This window comes from Phaseolus vulgaris, chromosome 9 (genome assembly GCF_000499845.2).
Source record: "Phaseolus vulgaris cultivar G19833 chromosome 9, P. vulgaris v2.0, whole genome shotgun sequence".
Classification (NCBI taxonomy): domain Eukaryota; kingdom Viridiplantae; phylum Streptophyta; class Magnoliopsida; order Fabales; family Fabaceae; genus Phaseolus; species Phaseolus vulgaris.
Window position 1 is genome coordinate 15,179,243 of NC_023751.2, and position 20,474 is coordinate 15,199,716.

The following is a 20,474-nucleotide window of genomic DNA, read 5'->3' on the forward strand; positions in this document are numbered from 1 at the left end:
ATGTGTTTGTATCCTTGTAATCACAATGGTACATAGTCTAATACATTTTTTTACATTTGTGGACATATTCTCACGAAACATTAAAGTTTTGGTAGGAATTACGAGTACAATTTTGATTATTGAAGATAAAAGATAAAGACATGAAGTTGAGGTTTTTAAAATCTGAGTAAGCATAGCCATAATTTTTATAGTATCTTTTTCTTACGATTTTTCTTTATATAATCATTTAACTCTTTTTTTTAATTCACGCAAGTTAAAGCTAACTAAAGTAGGTTGGACTATAAACGTTAGAACCAAAGAATAAAATGGAGTAAAAAAGCACATTACAATCACTCAGCAAAAAAAAAAGTATTATGTAAAAAGAAAACAAATTACTGTCAATAAAAGAAGACTTGAATATCTTGTTATGATTTTTTTTACCTTTTTCTTTCTCTTTTTATTTTATTCTCTATGTTAGTATTTGATAAAAATAAGATATGGATAACACCATGTTGATAACGGGACATGTGTCGACTTTGATGATTTATGTAATGCTAGGTAGTTAAGTAGTTATAAACGTCACATTTTATTATCTTCGGCCAAATGAATAACGCAACGTTATTTATTACATCATGCACTTTCAGCACTATAAAAATTACATCTCAGAAAGAGTGGTAGTTGTTGGAGTAAAAGAATACTGTGAAAATCCCCTGTACTGACAGAAAGGTGCCCAACTTTATAGGTACAACTTCATTTCACCTTTCCATTTAAATTTATTTCAGAGGGTCCAACCGCTACAAAAAACCTTGCTTATAAATTTAACAAGCTAAACATTTTTAAAAGATCACACTGCCTAAATAAATTATATTCGATTTATCCTTTTAATCTATTTTAATCTTATTAGTGCATGTTAACCGGTCCACAGATTCACCCTCAGAGTAAAGGATAGCAATGTTATTTTCTTGAGAAGTGCTTGTAATGATCTTTCAAGCACGTTAATGTTCAGAAAAAATACAAGTTCAAAAAGTTATTAGAGAATTGAGTCACTAATATCACTTCATTTACTTGGAAGATAATATATGAAGTGATTACTGACTAAAAAAAATAAATGGCTTTGCCCACCATATATGCAAAATGTATTTGTCGGGCGTCAAAAACACTGAACAACAGGAATGCCGAACGTGATAACCAAACAAACATAATCAAATCACCTCATAATGATTGAATTTAAAACCTCAAATCCATGTTCAAAAATGTCAATAATACACAACCCCAAAAAACATATATTGTAGCATACACAAATACCAGTAACTAAGGAAAATGGTCCACAGACGCACAATTCCTACTCAAAAGTATCATCGTCGTCGTCTGGAAGGGGCTGACTAGCAGCTGCAGCAAGCTCAGCCTCATGTCTGCAAAAGTCACAAATTCATACATTATAAAAAATCTGAACAACTCTGGATGACCAAATACAATAAGAATACTTTCAGTTTGATCGATATGAAACAACTCGGAGGCTCTTAGTTCATAGAAACTAAAATAACACAGCCTACTAAAAACCTAATATAATACCCATGACGACAAACCATTAGGACATTTTTAAATTCAACATACAACCATGCAGTTCTATAAACCTATTTTATCATCCTAGAGAAGCCGTGACCAAGAACTACAGGTTGCTGATAAAGAATTAGTTTGCTAAAGGACAGGTAACTTACTGTTGTTGGGCTGCTAAATCAATTTGAACTTCGGGTGGAGCCAAAGCAGGAGATTCTACAAAGTGCAAGTTAGGATCTCTGCAAAATTGACACAAGTAGCAAAATTTTAGGAGAAATAAATTTAGAAGTTTGTAATTGTCTTATAATATGGACTGCAAATAAATCTAGCAGTTTTGGAGGTACCCTGCAAGTTTCCTAGCCAAGTACAAGAATGGCTTTTCAAAGTTATAGTTGCTCTTTGCAGATATCTCATAATACTGCAAATTCTTCTTTCTGTGAAAAGTAACCTGCTTGGCCTTCACTTGCCTATTCTTTACATCAACCTTGTTACCACAAAGAACAATTGGGATGTTCTCACAAACCCTAAAAAATCAATTGGGCAGAAAACGTCAATGATCTGATGTATACAGAACTCGTATGAAACTAATAAACAGGTTTTAACAAATTCATTTACGAACCGACAAAGATCACGGTGCCAGGTAGGGACATTTTTGTAAGTTAGCCGAGCAGTAACATCAAACATGATTATTGCACATTGCCCATGGATACTGCAATATAAAGAATATAAGGAACCGAGTTAAAAGCAGAGAAAGGGATCAAAATATATATAAAGATAAGCTTAGGGGTTTTATAAATTTCCAATAAACATTTCCAAAAGAATAAATTAGAAATTTCTTACGTATCCAATTCATCCTATCCAATTCATCCTATAAAGATTAACAACACATGCAGAGCCAGGCAATTTTCACGCAAAAGCTTTAATAGTTATGATAAAATAAAATTATGGAAACAATGCCAACGGACAACAATATTAGTTCACAAGTAACAAATCTAACATTTAACACACATGCAGAAGTTATGATTGAAAGCATGTATGTAAGCACAACAAGATATAATAAATCATAATCTTCAGTCTTGCCTTGTCATACAATGTAGATATTCAAAACAATAACCCATGTAAGAAACAAGAAACACATAGATGATGAAAGCTCCCAACAACATGCAAACAGAAGAGATGCGTGCTATTTAATTCTAAGCATCAAACAGTATAACAACTCGTATTTCCCCTTTGGATTCAAATGATCACACAGGTCATCTACATGTAAACATTAGAATAACAAAGGGAGTCTGCGGTCTTGTTGCCAGTTCCCGCAAAAAAAAAAAAAAAACTTACTAATATCCATCCCTGAGACCACCAAACTTCTCTTGCCCGGCAGTATCCCAACAGTAGAAACGAATCTTTCCACAGTTCGTGAAAAAATCCAACGGATGAACCTCCACACCAATAGTGGCTGTTTGAGACAGAGCCATGACAACAAATAAGATGATAAACGCAAATAAAATACAAACACAAAAACAAACTATGAGCATAAATCATTAACCACAAATAATAATTGATAAAAAAAAAAAAAAGAGAATCTCACGTTCATATTTCTTCTCAAATTCACCGGTGAGATGCCTCTTCACGAAAGTGGTCTTTCCTGTAAAGATCCAACATCGTATAATAAAACAATAAAACTCATATTGATGATGAACAACTCGATACTGAAATTTTACTTTTAGAAATAAGGTAGATCGTTCCCCAAAAAAGAAAAACCAGACAAACAATACCAATTGCGAAATAACCAAACCCTAACCCTAACCCTAACGGTTTCAAATCAAGAAAGAATGAAAGTGGATCACCCTCAAGAAGCAAGAAGTAATTCACCTGTCCCACCGTCACCGACGATGACGAGCTTGAAACTTGGGTAGTCAACTGTTTGCTGATTTGGCAAAGCCTGCGATGAAAATATAATGTTAATCGAATGTGGAGAGAAAATTGAAAAAAAAAAAAAAAACAGAAAGAAAGAAAGAGAACCATGGTGAAAGCGGTGACTGAGAGAGGAGACAGAGAGAAATGAAAGCAAGGGTTTATAATAGTTCCCCTTTCTCACAAGAGAGTTCCTCTCAGCGTTAACCTCACGCACCTCTTCCACCTGGACTTTGCTTTTTCGGTCATATATTATTTTTTCCATAAATGGGCCTCCTAATATAATTAATTACAGGTATTGCATTGTGCAACCCCATACTTTTCAAGTTGCACCCTATAAATACTGAAAATAAATTATTACCGTTTTTGCTGCTCCAGTTTTCAATTCTGCAATACAGTAACCTTTCATATAGTATATTCTAAAATATTAAAACTTATTTTTTGATACTTTAAATGGTACTTTATAAAATATAATTTTTATATTTTATAATATATATTTAAAATATAACATTCAGAATATATTTTTTAAAGGTCAGTTTTATCACTTTGCCAAATTTTACTCGTTTGCCACCATATGGGTGTGCAACTTCAAAAAGCATGGGAATGCACCAACACTGCCCATTTTAGTATTAAATATCCTTTTTATAACATTTTTTTTTATACTTTGGTTTTCTCTGCATTAAAGTAGAGATATACTCTGTAATAAAATTATTTTATACTTGAAAAACTTACTAAAATTTTAACAAATAAATTAATAATATAAGATATTATGAGCAACAGGTCATGGGATAAAAAGTTGGAGTTTTTTTTTATATAAACCATTTTTTTATTGAATAAAATATTTTTATAGTTAAATAAGATTTCTATTGAGAGTAAGAATTCATATTAAAATAGTTAACACAATTTTAAATTGATTAGATTCAATAAATTTATACCAGTTAATTTATGTGCTATTACAAAAAAAAAAAATCAAATTTTTTGCTGATTAAAAAACTTTGAAAAAGAAGTTATATGAGAAGTACTGTACTTGTTTAAATGATTAAGGAGAGTTCATTGGTATAATCAAAATATAAAAGTAAAGTTTTTAATTGAACTCCCATTGACTGTACCATTTCAAATTTACTCTTTCATTCTCATGAAACATCAATATTTTTTATTACAAAATATATAATTTTAAAAACAAAATTTATATTACAAAATGTACATCATAGAATACAAATGTACATTTTAGACTCTAAAATCCAAAATATATTTCCAGACACAGAATGAACGATTCAGATTTAATGTATTTGGAATTATACTTAATATATTTTGAATTATCCAACTTATATTGTATTTCTAAATCTAGAAATGTATTTTAAAAGGTAAAAAAAAATACATTTTACAAATATGAAATAGGAGAACACTTTTAAAATTTCACCATCCATGAAGGTGCACCTTCAAACTAGTGGGGGATGCAGAATAAATGGACAAGAAATAGGCAATGCATATCACTGCACCTAATTTCAATGGAAAAGACAAAAATAACCTTAATGTATTGTTTGTTTTTTATATTACGGATTTTCTTATCCGAGCTTTTGATTTTTTTTTCGGATTTTTAAACACAAAATGCTCTTCGGATATATTTTTTGAATGTATTATTTTTCTATTTTGAAACACAAAATGCTCTTCGGATATTATTTTTTTGGAATGTATTATTTTCTATTTTGAATTTTCATTTTCGAAATAAAAGTTATTTTTGGAATTTTTTAAATTGTGTTGGGCGCATGTTTTTCGGGATGTACTATTTTCTATTTCGAATTTTCATTTTCGAAATAAAGGTTATTTTTGGATTTTTTTAAATTGTGAAATGTTGGGTGTAGGAAGAATTTGCCCAAGAAATAAACTTGTTTGAGTCCAGCTGAGCCCATCAAAGAAACTCATTGACACAAATTAAAAACTACAATAAAAACAACTAGCATAGAAAAATTAGTTTGAATTAAAACTTATTTTTCCAAATTTTTATTCTTTTAAAATTTAACATAAACATTTGAAGATAAAATAAAACTTTTTAAGAAACAATATACATTTAGTTCTCCCTACTTATAAATTTCAATTTAGTTAATGCCAATATAAACAAATTAAACACAACTAATTCTTTTTTACTAGCAATGCAAAAAAAGACATATATATATATATATATGTATATATATATGTAGGAAGGGATGGTACCCTAGTGCATCAAACTAGACACCAAAAAATGAAAATGAACACAAAAAACAGGTTTCAGCTTTCACTGAGATATGTCTTCAGTGCTTATATAAGAAAATCTACACCACAAATTTCTCACTAATACAGTATTGATTTGACTTCTAGAATCCACTAAAATAGCCTCAGTTTTTCCTTATCAATAGACACCAACTACTAAAATTTCATTTATATCAAATGTTCCCTTCCAAATCTTAATACATTTTCTATTAAAATATCAGTGATACCGTTATTATAAACAATAAAACCAGAAACGTCTAATGTCAGGTTATCTTAACAGAGGAATCAAATAAAAACAAAAATCTAACTTTTAAAAAAAATGACCAATTTATTTTACACCAAATTAACTTCAATTATATTCTGTGAAAATCACATCCTTAATTCCTAGATGTGTAATTGAAAATATCCAACACGCACATCCTTGCATAATAAAAGATCAAAATTTTGTTGAAACAACCAGCTCACACCTTCGTAACACCCCTACATAGTAAAAATGAGAATTTTACTTTAAAAACAAATTGTAATTTAAACAACGAAGTGTCAACACTACAACCCCTTAAAGGATTTGAAATAGCTTACAAAAACCAACATTTGTTCCATAAACACTCTAGTTCTCTACTCAAAAGTGTCATCATCATCGTCAGGAAGGGGCTGACTGGCAGCTGCAGCAAGCTCGGCTTCATGCCTGCAAAAGCCACCAATACATAATAAATATAAGAAATTTAAAATGAACAAAACCACATCAAATGAGAACAATACTACTACGTTAGAAGGACCTTTCCGAAACACAAGTCATGCATTTTGTGGAATTTAAAAATATATGAAAGCTATGCCGGCTAATTAGTTCACTTTGTTTGGATGTTAATGCTGGCAGAAGAGGAATGATTAATTATACGAAACAATTCCGATTCCTCGTTATTATTTAAGTATATTTAACAGCAAAGTCTTCCCCCAGCTAACAACACAAAAGACACTTTCTCAAACAGTTCTCCTCAATTCCTCCCCATTATTTTGGTTAGTGGTAATTCGTTTTCGTTAAGCAATTTTTTTAATTCAAAACGCACACTTGACAAATCTACAACCCATCTTTTTCTTATCATGCCAAGAAACCAATAATAAGTAAAATGCTGATAGAATCGGAGAAACAATTTAGTTAATGACAGATGGCTTACTGTTGCTGTGCAGCTAAATCAATTTGAACTTCTGGTGGAGCCAATGCAGGGGATTCTACAAAGTGCAAGTTAGGATCACTGCAAAATTGACACAGTTAGAAAAAAAATAAATTGGTGTCCATTTAAAAGCGTAGTATAAAATGAAATGAATGTAAGAAATGAAAACTCAGTGGCTCTACCCTGCAATTTTACGTGCAAGATACAAAAATGGCTTCTCAAAATTGTAGTTGCTCTTAGCTGAGATTTCATAGTACTGCAAATTCTTCTTCCTGTGGAAAGTAACCTGTTTTGCCTTCACCTGCCTGTTCTTGACATCAACCTTGTTACCGCAGAGAACAATTGGGATGTTTTCACAGACCCTGAAAAATAGGTTAGGCAGAAATTACTTATGGAGCCAAATAAACCAAATTCAGAGTTATAAGAGGCATCACAGCCGAAAAAGATTAGGGGCTTCATTTACAAACCTGCAAAGATCACGATGCCAGGTTGGGACATTCTTGTATGTTAGTCGGGCAGTAACATCAAACATGATAATCGCACATTGTCCATGGATACTGCAACATAAGATACCATTTAACACAACATAAAGGGTTGGTATCACAGCATAACAAATAAAATTCTTACACACCTTTTCATTAGAAAATTTAGGCCTAAATCAAATCTATAAAACAGGCTTGCAATATAAACCTATATTCTATAATTTGACCAACAATTTCCAGTGGAACAAATTAAAAAACTAAATGCAATAAATATATGAGTGTGTGTGTCTAACAGTCGTCATACAAAAAATAAAAACTAAAAAGTGCAGGTAACTTCCATGCAAACTACAACATGCAATCAGATACACATAGAATACTGTTAAAAGAAAAAAATTGTGGACACAAGACTTACTAGTATCCATCCCTGAGACCACCAAACTTCTCCTGTCCAGCAGTATCCCAGCAATAGAATCGAATCTTTCCACAATTAGTGAAAAAATCCAACGGGTGAACCTCCACACCAATTGTTGCTGTTGTGAAAAAGCAAAATCAAGATAAACAAGAAGTTTGATTTGAAATAAATGTTAAACACAAAACCTTAATCTTAATTATAAACTAATCTTACGTTCGTATTTCTTCTCGAATTCCCCAGTAAGATGCCTTTTCACAAAGGTTGTCTTTCCTGGAAATTTCATCACAAATAAGTTCACATGCCAAGGTATAACCAGATCGCTACAACAGAATAACCTTTAATAACTGAAAACACAGGCTAAATGGTGAAAATAAGAGTGAGAAAAAAGAAGAAGAAAAGATAACCTGTGCCACCATCGCCGACGATTACGAGTTTGAAACTCGGGTAATCCACAGTTTGCTGATTGGGCAAAGCCTGCATCGAAAAAGATGAAGAATAAACGGAAGTGCGAAATAAAAGTGGAAAGAAAAGCGTTGAAAGAAGAGTTCAATAGCATATAGCATACCATGGAATGGGAAATGTAGCTACGCTGTGTTGGGTTAAAGGTAATGAACGAGAAATGATCAAAGAGATATGGGTTTGTGAGAGAAAACACCCAAGCGAGGGTTTATATGGTAAGGGTTTGAAGTTCCGTATTTTGAATGAACGCGTTACCCTAACGCAACGGTGTCCACCCTCTGATTACGCTCACTTTAAATTTGAATTCAATCTTTAACTGGGCTCGGCCCAACGCATAAGCTCTCTAGACTTCTTCTTGATTTTAGATAGATTCTCACTGCACCATATCATATTCTATTGACACCAATAGGTTAATATGGAATTACTGTTTTACCCTTAATGAAATAAAATTAGATTAAATTTTAGATGCACCAACACCTAACACTCTCCACACCGCATTCATTCTTCCGGATCATTCAGGCAAGGGCGAAATTCAACATATTCGAAATTCCATTCACCAGCGTTCTTAAGTCATGACAACGACGACAGTAGCGTAACGAAAAGGAGGTGTAGTTGACGGAGGAGGATACGCAGTAAAAAACAAGTAATACAAAATGGTAAAGTTATATATATGTGGAAGTGTTTTTATGTGTTCTATAAGTGTATATCCAAAGGGGTTGTAGATGATTATGTCTGAAAGGATTTTTTATTTATTTATTGTTTTCAGATATAGATTGTATGGGTTTCGGATGAGAAAATCCATAAGGTAGTGTTTTCAAGTGATTCTGAATGTGGAAATATAAAAGTTAGTGTAGGTGATTTTTTTTAATTAATTTTATCGTATTTTATGATTAGGAACTTGGTGAGAACTAGAGGAGAATTTTATTTTTAATGTGGACCATATGCGACCAACTACATATGTGAGAAGAAGGTGTGGTAGTTATAATACTTTAGTTATAAATAAGAACTTTGAAGATTATATTAAACCAGAAAAAGCTTTGTGTGGAAAAGAATACAAGTAAGCCTGATGTTAGCACGATGAGCAATGTATGACAGAGATGTGTATGTCATAAGACATTCACGTAAGAATGATTGATTATGTATTATAACATTTGTTGTAATATTTTTATCCAAGAATGATGTTGTTTGAACTTGATATTTAAGTATAACTTAATTTTGTTTTGACCATATAAATACATTTTAATGTTGATTTTACTTATATTATTTTAAATTGGTTTGGTTTAGAGGGTTTTAATCCATTAAAAATACCAAAATCATCACACACTGTAAAACAAAAAAGATGAGAAAGATTGATTTCTAGAGATGTATATACGAAAGTATGGTGGTACCTTCCGAATAAAGATGTCCATAGTCAAATAATACAATTTTGAATGACGTAGATAAACATGACACTTTTTGATACCAATATTAGTAGGCAAAACTAACACTTCCGAATGTTAATATCCATAAGTAAATATGTGACTTCCGAATATTAATATTCGTATACAAATATGTGACAAAGAGAAAATTGGATTTAAAAACTTACATAGGGTGTATATAAAAAATATATGGTGGAGGGATAAATTGCCTTGATTTTATTATTATTGGGTCAAAATATTCTGGTTCCCTGATTTTATTTTATCAACTTCGGATTTTTAAGCCACTAAAAAAAACTTTGGATTCGTTTGGGACATAGTATCGGCAATTGTTTTGCGTCAAATTCTTCCAGCACCTTATAAATTGTGACCCGCACCAAAACTTTTTTAAATTTCCAAAATTATCTTTCATTTCAAAACTGAAAATTCGAAATTTAAAAAATATATTCTGAAAAATAAATCTAAAATAGAATTTTATGTTCTGAAAATATATCTAAAAAAAATCAAGATCACATTTAAAAAAATAATTTTAGAATACGTATTCTAAATCTAGAAATATATTATATTTTTTTCATTTTACATATAAAAAATTGTAATCCGATTCAACTAATTTCTTTGCGTTGCTTTGGTCGTTATCGTTATTAAAAAGAACTGGATTTCATCATTTCTAAAACACTGATTAAAGATTTATCAATTTAAAAAAAAGGGAAATACTTTAAATTATATTACACGTTAGTCATGGATCCCACACCTTAAAGCTTTCTTTCTTAATTTCTTGTTTTTTAAAATACTGTATTTTATTTTATCTTAGGTTATATATATATATATATATATATATATATATATATAAGGAGTGTTTCCTAATTACTTCCATATTTTCCTTTTTAAATGACAGATTTTTAACATGTTTTGTTTTAATTTAATTATTTTTTGATAATTCAATAAACATTTTTTTGTCAATTGTACATTTCATCCCACCCAAATTATAATTAATTTACATATATTTATCATAATGTAGAAATAGAAAAAAAAAATATAATTATTTTACTTTTTAGGTTTTGCCCAACAAACTTTAAACATAATATTAAAAGCAAGAAAGTGCATCATAATGTCCTTAATCTCTGCTTTTGCAGTAATATGCTTTCTAAACAAATTAAAAGCCACTGATCAAATGTACCAAATGCAGCACGATCCTACCCTTCCAATATCACATGCAATGCTGTGGAAGCTAAATTGGACTAATTTTCTCAGAATCAATTCATCTATTGATAAATCAGTTTGAATTTATTTTTCAAAATTTAAGCGTTAAATAAGTTTATACATACATAAAAAAAACATTATAAGCTTTAAAGATAAAAAAATTACTGGCGATAAAAATTACAAGAACGATACACTAAAAGGTACATAAATTAAAATATAACCATATAAATAACTCTAGACGAAATATATTATATAATTTTTAATTTTATTTTATAACATACCAGTATTTATATTTATTTATTGTTTTAAATTGTAATTTAATAGTAATAGTAATATAGTTATGTAGTTATATAATCACAAATCAAATAAAACTAATAAACCAGAAACCACTATCTTACCAATTCAACAACAAATTAATAAAACCACAAACCAAGATTTGGCGCGCATGACGATGAACCTATAATTCTAATTCATTAAATAATCACTCGAGTTCTCTCAAAAAATAGTCATAAATTTATCTAAACTACATAAAAAAAATACAGTTTTAAAACCAATTAAAATTAAGTTATTTGATTTTCTCATAAATTCGACTGTTTTTTCTAAACTAATTTTACAAATATAAACAATCACAAATTAGTCTTTTTCCTAATTTCTGAAAGGATAATTACGATACTATTTTACATTAAAATGACGTAGTTTATGTTCTGTGAAAATCAGACCCATTATTCTTATTTCTATAGATCTAAATAATATTAGGGAGCCTAACTATCACTACAAAGCAATCAGTTTTAAGTTTAAAAAAAATGTGTACTGTGAAATGCAACCAATTTCTTCACCGTTGGATAATAACTGAATCAAATAGCACAGCCTCGTGTTTTAGAAGACAAAAATAATTGTCCAAGCAACCAATCCACATCTTAAAAACACCCACAATATAGTAAAAATGAGATTTAATTTAAGCAACGGATCTCGGATTATAATTGAATTCAGATGTCGAATTCAAATCCAAAAATGTCAACACTGCAACCCCCAAAATTACTTCAGTAGCATACAATACCAACGATAAGGATGACATTCCATAAACACACTACATTGATCCTCTACTCAAAAGTGTCATCGTCATCGTCAGGAAGGGGCTGACTGGCAGCTGCAGCAAGCTCAGCTTCATGCCTGCAAAAGTCACCAACACATTAATATAAGAAACAATCAAATCAAATGAAAACAATAATAAATGTAAAAGACCTTCATGAAACAAGCAGTGCATTTGTGGAATTTAAAACATATGAACGAGATGTCGATGTTGGCAGGGAAAGAGTATTATTGGAAACAATTCCCATGCCCCATGATTAATTAAACTTAACATTATGGGAGTCACTTTTAACTACAATTCTCCTCACTACCTACAATCCACTTTTATAAAGCATTTTTAACTCAACGCAATTTGGCAATCATAAAACATAAAAGGGTGATGGAATCGGAGAAACGATGATGAAGCTCATGGACAGATGGACTTACTGTTGTTGTGCAGCTAAATCAATTTGAACTTCAGGTGGAGCCAATGCAGGAGATTCTACAAAGTGCAAGTTAGGATCCCTGCAGAAATGTCCCAAGTAGCAAAACATAAGTTGACATGCATTTTAAAACGTGTAAATAGAAATTATGAAGTGCAAACTCTGGCTATACCCTGCAAGTTTACGAGCAAGATACAAGAATGGCTTCTCAAAGTTGTAGTTACTCTTAGCTGAGATCTCATAATACTGCAAGTTTTTCTTCCGGTGGAAAGTAACCTGCTTTGCCTTCACCTGCCTGTTCTTGACATCAACCTTGTTACCACAAAGAACAATTGGGATGTTTTCACAGACCCTGAAAAATCATTCAGACAAAAATTGCTCATGGTGTCAAAAAACCACACAATTCCAAAAATTGGAGACAACACATTCAAAATGGCTTAGATGATTTCATTTACGAACCTGCAAAGATCACGATGCCAGGTAGGGACATTTTTGTATGTTAATCGAGCAGTAACGTCAAACATGATAATCGCACATTGCCCATGAATACTGCAACGTAGAATACCGTTAAACACAAGTAATAGGAGTTTGCATAACTGAAGAATTCAATAAAAACTTAGAGACACTTCCAGGGGCACAAATTAAAACCCTCATGGTAGAAATGAGATTCTATACATCTAAACACATTAAACCTAACAGAAATAAAAACTACGAATACTAGTAACTACCATACAAAGCAACAACGCCAACTCAGAGTAACCAATCAAAACATGTACATAAGTGGATATAAAAATGGAAAGTTAAGTGTCCTGATTGGTTTGTTTACACAAATTTGTGACCAAATGACTTACTAGTATCCATCTCTGAGACCACCAAACTTCTCCTGTCCAGCAGTATCCCAGCAGTAGAATCGAATTTTTCCACAGTTAGTGAAAAAATCCAATGGGTGAACCTCTACACCGATTGTGGCTGTTATGGACAAAATCATAAACAATAAGTTTAATGTGAAAATCTTTAAACACAGAACCTTAATCTTGATATGACTAAACGAATCTTACGTTCGTATTTCTTCTCAAATTCCCCAGTAAGATGCCTTTTCACAAATGTTGTCTTTCCTGCAAATTTTGTCACAAATAAGGTCATATGCCAAGGTATGGCCTAGATCGCTACAACAGAACATCTTTTAATAACTGAAAAAAGGGTAATCGGAGAAAATAAAAGCGAGAAAAAAAGAAGAAAAACTGACCAGTGCCACCGTCACCGACGATTACGAGTTTGAAACTTGGGTAATCCACGGTTTGCTGATTGGGCAAAGCCTAGAAATGAAAGATCCAATTGGAATGAAAAGCTACAAGAAGAATTGAAAAAACAAGTGATTTGGTAAAGAAAGAGCGTACCATGAAGGAGAGTGTGTTGGTGTGAAAAGTAGAACTGTGTCGTTTTGAGGCGGTGAGGAGAAAGGGTTTGAGAATGAAGGAAGGAGCGAGGGTTTTATAGAGAAAGGGTTTTCAAGTTTATTTATAGGTAGATGTGAGAGCGTCTCTTCCAGCGTCAACATGACGCAGCATTCTCCACCCTTGGATTAAATGACAGATTCAATCTCAATTTCAAATTTCAAACCACCAACCCGACATCTGTTTTTGCTCGTTATTGTACTTACTGTCACTGCCTATCCAACCCTTGCCAATTTTACCTAATGCTATAATTTTACATCTGATTTTTACAAACGATTTTTTTAAATATTATCTATATATATATATATATATATATATATTAAGATTAATCACATTCTCATTCTTCTTCTTTATACTTTATTGCGATATAAAAAAGTTAACTACAGATAAAAGTGCCATCTAAATCTGTTTAATTCAGGTAAATAAATCAACTATAATTAAATTTGTCACGTTTACAATTTTGATATTCCAATTTGTGAATGCATGATCGTGGATTTTTTTTTCTCTTACAGGGAAGACAAAAGTTATAACCTAGAATTTAAATTTGTATTTTTATTGTTTTGAGTGTATATATATACTGATTTAGTCTTTATAATTGATTTTCTTGATGTAATTGTTTTGATTTTCTTTATAATTGATTTAGTTTTTTATGTAATTGATTTTTATTGTTGGGTTGATCTCACTTTTTATATGGTGGTCCCGTTCAATATTAATCATCTTTAAAAAAAAATTCTGAACAGAGTGCGAGTCGTCGTCAATAGAGAGAGAAAAGGAAAGGAGAAAAAAGTAAAGAGGGGAAGTTTCGTCCAGCAACTTCCGATTGACACCCTTTGTTCACGTTGGATCGGATTGAAATTTTGTCAACAGGTTCATACCTTGTGGTACTTTAATCCGATCATTCGGATCTTTGAGAAGTTGTTTGAGTAGGAAGAAAATTGTCTCACACTGCAGCAACACTTTTAGCATTTTTTTAGGACGAAAGTTTTCGGATCACCGGCTTCGTAATCAGGCAGAAATTTTGTCAACAGGTTCATACGTGGTACTTCAATTCGACCCGTTAGGATCTTTGAGAAGTTGTTTGAGCAGTAGTCCAATATTAATCACTTTTAGGGTTTTTTCTTGAACATAGTGAGAGCCGTCAGTAGAGACAAAGAGAGAAAAGGAAAGGAGAAAAGAGTGAAGAGAGAGGAAGATTCTTCCAACAACTTCTAGTCGCCGTTGACACTTTGTTCACAGTTTTCTGGAACAGTGACTTATAGGCCACGTAAAGTAGTTGCAGTTTGGTGAATTTTCTGGTTTATTGTTCTCTATTTCATCTATGTTGTCTTGCTATTTGAATGATTATTTTGAATACGAATTGTGTTATGATTTGAGACTCTCCTATATCCTAATTTTGATCATAGTGAAACTTGATTGACTGACTCATGCCCGTAGTTTTTACTTCTCACATTGATAAGGTTTTCCACAATTTTTGTGTCTTCCTTATGTTTTTGTTTTTGTTATTATTTGTTATTGTTACTCACATATTCTTACAAGTTGGATAAATTATTATCCCTGCATGTTGCTCTTGTTGAGTTATTATTGTACTTTGTTGAATTTCCCATCAATAATTTGCAAATCACATGTTTATTTCAATATAGAATTCCTTATATAAAGTATTCTTAATCTGTTTTTTTCGTAAAAAAAAAGGTGTGTAGCGTCTTAGGTTATTTTTTTAATGACTTATAATATATATTGAAAAAATAAAGCATCAGTTATTAAAAAGGCATTGACAGCCACATATACCAGTAACAATCAGTTGTGTTAAAAAGCATGATCAATCAATTATATTAGAAAATATGATTATTCATAACCATATATAATAACCCTAAACTATATTTAAAAAGTAAAAGTAACCATAAAAACATTAAATTTTATACTATAAATAATAAATAAAACATATTAATAATCAGAATAAAAATATATTAGGTTATCATTATACCAATTCAACTAAAAATGTTACTATTACATATTTCAATATCGCGCTAAGTTATATACCATTAGTAATGTATGAAGCCATTTCAAAAACCTAAACATTGTCTGAATATATATTTTTAAACTATTTAAAAACCTTCAAAACTCATTCATCCTCGTTATAAGAATAAATTCAAATAAATTATTTACCTTAAGATCTTACCTTTCTTATTTAATAAATTCTTAAAATTTATGAATTTTGAAACACATTTAAAATATGAGACACAAATTAAAGAATGAATAAACTCAACGATAATACAAATATTAAAATAAATCATGTTGACATTCATAATGAGTCCTCACAAAATATGATAAAAGATATGAAGAAAATTCTTTTAAATGAAAATTGAAAGTTTTAGTCTTTCAAAAGAATATGATTCATTCAAATGCATTTTATAAATAATAACAATAAGAAAATTTGGAGTTTTTTCATATAAATAAGATATTATTGAACATTTAGAAAATAACAAAGTTATTGTGAGGAAATGATTATATTAAGATTAAATAAAATAAAAATAATCAAGTGGAGATATATTGAAACAAAATTAAGGGTGAATGAATATGTTAAAAAAAAGTATAGACTTTAATGATGTTGGGTTCCTTGAATAGACATACTTTGGGAGACTTGTTACTTAACTTTAACTTGAGAGTTGTGGATCTAATAAGTTTTAAGTCATGAATCAACTCATGTATAACATATTTGACACCACCTTCAACCCAAAACTTTGAAGACAATTAATTTGTGAGTCTTTATCTTTATATACCATTGATCTTATTCATCTTAACTCAATGTGGGATTCCTTACTCCACAATGAATTTCTCAGAGTTGAGATATTCTATAAGAATATTAGATTGACCACAATTAAATTTGTTTTAGGTATATTTAATCTATTTGACTTCCATATTATTTACTTCATGAAAAAATTGAAAATGAGACATATAATTGTGGTAAAAGACTTTAAAAGAACAAAGAGTTTTGCCTCCATATATTACAATAGGTTTGACTTTTCATCATACTTTTTTATTGGTATAACACATGTTGTTGACAATCCAAAAAATTATTAAATTCAATAATTAAAAGCACACTTGGTTAGAATTTTTTATAAAAAAAAAAAGTATAGATTAGCATCCAAAATTTTAGAAATCCGCTAAAACATAAAAGATTGAAAAATTTGTGGTGGACCAATATTAATTAAGACCTTTGTTTTAAATGATTAAATCCATAACTAATGTGTTTTTAGATGTTAGCAAATGTATCATCTAGGTCTATATTTAACAGACATCATATTCTATGCTAACGACTTTTGATGGGTAGAAAAAAATTTCAAATAAATCGTGTAAATAACAAACGACTTCAAACTAAATCACAATCCAAAATACTCGTGCATAAATCGTATTGCAAGCATATGATTTTAATTAACATTTGTTGAATCGTTAGACAAATTAATAAAGGCTGAATTCGCACATCTGATCTACAACTTCATTAAAATGCACTGCTATTACAACTTTATGTAAAGTCAGTAAAATGAAGTCGATAAAGTAAAGTCATGTTTAAGACTAACAAATTCAACGTATTCTTTCTTATAGTCATGGTTGTTTGTCTTTCAATTATTTAGAAGTGCCTATCTTTGTTGGTGCTCCAAAGTGACAATTTCTTCAACCTTTGGTTGACAAAGTCAAATTGAAGCTAGCATCTTGGAAAGGTAAATCTCTTGGCATGATGGGTTGAATTCAGTTGGTCAATACAGTGATTACTGGATTTCTAGCTTATAGCTTTAATATATATAAATGACCTATTTCACTTCTTAGCCAATTTGAGCAATTGTGTCGAAATTTTATTTGGGTTGGTGATATTTTGTAAAAAGGCACAGTTACCGTGAATTGGGAAACGATTTGTTCTCCTCTTGAAAATGAAGGTTTGAAGATTATTAATCTTAGTTATTAAAATAATGCATATTTTATTAAGCTTGCTTGGAACTTTGCTTATAGCAACATGTCTTGGTCTTTGCTCTTGAAAACCATGGTTCTTAAATCAAAATACGAGTTTAGAATGGTTTATAGATTCTCATCTCTTTGGCGTGTAATTAAGAAGTTTTACTCTACTATACTTGATTATACTTCTTGAACTGTAGGTACAAGTTTTTTTTATTAATTTATGGAATGATAAGTGGTGTTTTACTACTTTTTTAACAAATATTGCAGAATTATTTAATGGTGCTAGCATTCTGGATACAGTCTCTTAGTTTTGGATAGGTTATGATTGGAATATTCCCTTATCTTTACAGCAAATGCTGCATTTTTTAATCATATCATGGTTAGGGAGGAACACGATATTCCTAATTGGATTCTAGATAAGTCTGATCGTTTCACTCTTAAATCGACTATGACTTTTTTCTTGGAACCAGGAGTTCCCTGTGGTTGGGGTAAATTCATTTGGTCTTCATCTATTCCGCCTTCCAAAACTCTACTCTAGTACTCTGTAAAGTTTTTCATGGTCGGCTTCTTATAGATCAACATATTCAGAATAAAGGTTTGCATATATGTTCTATGTGTACGCTTTGTGAAAAGCATGGGAAATATATTAAACTTGTATTTTTTGAATGTTCTAATGCTTTGCATATTTGGAGTTGAGTTCAACATTTTTCTTACTTCTCATTTTTCTAATAAGAATGATCTTATTTCTTTTATTAAGAGTGATGGTAATCTCTTGGTTAAATTAATTAAGCTTGCAATGATAAAATTTTCTATTTGGATGATATGGTGTATGAGGAATTATGCTAGATTTCAAGATAAGATTGAGGTTTCTAGGGCTATTTCGGTAATTAAATATTTAACTTGTATAGTGAGAAATTCATCAAAAGTTTCAATGAAGAATGATATGTTGGAATTCAAAGTGCTTACGTTTTTTGGTATTAACACTTGTAGTGGTAAAATTATTCGTCCTCTTTCTGTTAGATGGGATTTTCCTTCACCATGTTGGGTTAACATTAATACTGATGGGACTGCTAGGAGGTATCTTGGTTTTGCTACTTATGGAGGTATTTTTCGTGGAAGTATGATGAAGTTTATTAGTGCTTTCTCTGTGTTTCTTGAAGTTCAGACTGGTATTGCTGAGTTTTATAGAATTATACATGTTATGGAGGAAGTTCAAAAGATGAGGCTTACTAATGTCTGATTTGAATGTGATTCTGCCTTGGTTTGTGTTGCGTTTACTGCTAGGACTAATGTTTTGTGGATGTTTCGTAATCGATGAAATATTTATCTTAATTACTGTGTGAGAATCAAGTTTATGGTTAGTCATATTTTTTGTGAAGGGAATGTGTGTGCTGAAAAATTGGCTAATTTAGGATTTATTCATAAAGAATAATTTCATTGGTATAATAAACTTTCATCTAGTATGTTTTTAGAATTATTTATGAATAAGTATAGTCTACATATGTATCGTTTTTGTTAACATACGAGTTTTAGTCTAGTCTCCCATATTTTTGTATTTTTTTTAAATAATATTTTTTTTCATGTGATGACAGATGATTGTTGTTACTTGAAGTGTCAACCTAACTGAAATGTAAGTTGTACCGTGATATTTAACATATCAAAGTTTTTATAAAAAAAATCACAACCGTTTTAAATTTTGAATCCTCTACAAAATAGTCATTCAACTTTCATAATAATAATTATTTTGTATTTTAATATAAATATATTTTTCGATGATGAATATAATCAAAGAAAAAAAGGAACGAGACCATGCATGAATTTTGTTCCTGGTTGGATTAGTATACCCATTGACTTTGTCAACATAAGCTCGGATTGAATGTGACAAGGAAGTTTAATTAGCGAGCAATATTCATATCCCGTGAGCACATATTAGTCTTTGGTCACTACTTTTTTGAGTTTTAATACTATACGAATCATATATATATATATATATATATATATATATATATATATATATATATATATATATATATATATATATATATGGAAAAAAAATCAAGACAACTGCATACTTTAAAATTAAGAACATTGTCGTGATAAATATATTTTTATATTATAAAGTTACTCTACAAAGTTCTATTTGTTCATAATTATCATGGTATATATTTCTTCTATGAAAACATGTCCATTTATGTAAAAAAATGTATAGGTCTATTGAATGACACTTTAATAATTCAGATAAGTGTAAAAGTTAACTTCCTAAATTAGTGTATAATCAAGTGTCAATGATAGAGTATTTTTGTATACACACTTCCAAAGCAATATGTTTATTCATGTTAAATCATATAGTCTATTAGTTGTTTAGAATTAAATAAACAACTTTTGTAATTTAACAAATATAATATTTGTCATCTTTTTTATCATCATCTACTCTCATAAAAGAATATGACAAATTGTATTGTTTATTCAAGATATCATCATACATTTTACATTTTTACTTTTATTTATGATTGATAACACCATGAATAAATGTTGTATTCATGTTTAGGGTTTATAAGAAAATTATTACACAAAAAATATTTAATTTTTTCATCATATAAACAATATATGAAATAAAAGTAATTACGTAAAATCAATATTATACATTTTGTATTTACCCAAAATAATAGAATGATACATTCAATAATTAGGCATAACCAATGCTCTTAATATATAAAATAAGGATAATAA

General features: G+C 30.2%; 3 protein-coding genes across 4 annotated transcripts; all 3 read right to left on the minus strand.

The window, feature by feature from the left end:
- Window positions 1-1,178: 1,178 nt before the first annotated feature.
- On the minus strand, window positions 1,179-3,705 carry LOC137820053 (GTP-binding nuclear protein Ran-3). The gene is made up of 8 exons (XM_068623831.1): window positions 3,556-3,705; window positions 3,406-3,475; window positions 3,122-3,178; window positions 2,872-2,989; window positions 2,156-2,245; window positions 1,881-2,060; window positions 1,698-1,775; window positions 1,179-1,391 (listed from the first exon to the last, which is right to left on the minus strand). The coding sequence occupies exons 1-8, from the start codon at window positions 3,556-3,558 to the stop codon at window positions 1,322-1,324; spliced, it is 666 nt and encodes a 221-aa protein (XP_068479932.1). The 5' UTR covers window positions 3,559-3,705; the 3' UTR covers window positions 1,179-1,321.
- A 2,474-nt stretch (window positions 3,706-6,179) lies between these two features.
- LOC137820055 (GTP-binding nuclear protein Ran-3-like) lies at window positions 6,180-13,825 on the minus strand. 2 transcript variants are annotated; one of them, XM_068623835.1, is made up of 8 exons: window positions 13,740-13,825; window positions 8,162-8,231; window positions 7,971-8,027; window positions 7,758-7,875; window positions 7,331-7,420; window positions 7,046-7,225; window positions 6,867-6,944; window positions 6,180-6,379 (listed from the first exon to the last, which is right to left on the minus strand). In XM_068623835.1, exons 1-8 carry the CDS (start codon window positions 13,740-13,742, stop codon window positions 6,310-6,312), a joined length of 666 nt encoding a protein of 221 aa, XP_068479936.1. In that variant the 5' UTR covers window positions 13,743-13,825; the 3' UTR covers window positions 6,180-6,309. The 2 variants fall into 2 exon arrangements, with proteins under 2 accessions (XP_068479936.1, XP_068479934.1); XM_068623833.1 differs by lacking the exon at window positions 13,740-13,825 and adding an exon at window positions 8,323-8,500.
- Window positions 11,767-13,877, minus strand: LOC137820054 (GTP-binding nuclear protein Ran-3). Its single transcript, XM_068623832.1, has 8 exons — window positions 13,740-13,877; window positions 13,589-13,658; window positions 13,401-13,457; window positions 13,194-13,311; window positions 12,802-12,891; window positions 12,515-12,694; window positions 12,347-12,424; window positions 11,767-12,001 (listed from the first exon to the last, which is right to left on the minus strand). Exons 1-8 carry the CDS (start codon window positions 13,740-13,742, stop codon window positions 11,932-11,934), a joined length of 666 nt encoding a protein of 221 aa, XP_068479933.1. The 5' UTR covers window positions 13,743-13,877; the 3' UTR covers window positions 11,767-11,931.
- Between the last annotated feature and the right edge of the window lie 6,597 nt (window positions 13,878-20,474).

Bases quoted from the DNA above. Each gene is read 5' to 3' on its own strand.
- LOC137820053 (XM_068623831.1), bottom strand. The intron at 3,179-3,405 runs GTGAATTACTTC...GGATCTTTACAG, and splicing joins CGTCGGTGACGGTGGGACAG to GAAAGACCACTTTCGTGAAG. The intron at 2,061-2,155 runs GTTCGTAAATGA...TTGATTTTTTAG, and splicing joins TGGCACCGTGATCTTTGTCG to GGTTTGTGAGAACATCCCAA.
- LOC137820054 (XM_068623832.1), bottom strand. The intron at 13,312-13,400 runs GTAAGATTCGTT...TGTCCATAACAG, and splicing joins ATTTGAGAAGAAATACGAAC to CCACAATCGGTGTAGAGGTT. The intron at 12,695-12,801 runs GTTCGTAAATGA...ATGATTTTTCAG, and splicing joins TGGCATCGTGATCTTTGCAG to GGTCTGTGAAAACATCCCAA.
- LOC137820055 (XM_068623835.1), bottom strand. The intron at 7,226-7,330 runs GTTTGTAAATGA...CCTATTTTTCAG, and splicing joins TGGCATCGTGATCTTTGCAG to GGTCTGTGAAAACATCCCAA. The intron at 6,945-7,045 runs GTAGAGCCACTG...TCAATTTTGCAG, and splicing joins CTTGCACGTAAAATTGCAGG to TGATCCTAACTTGCACTTTG.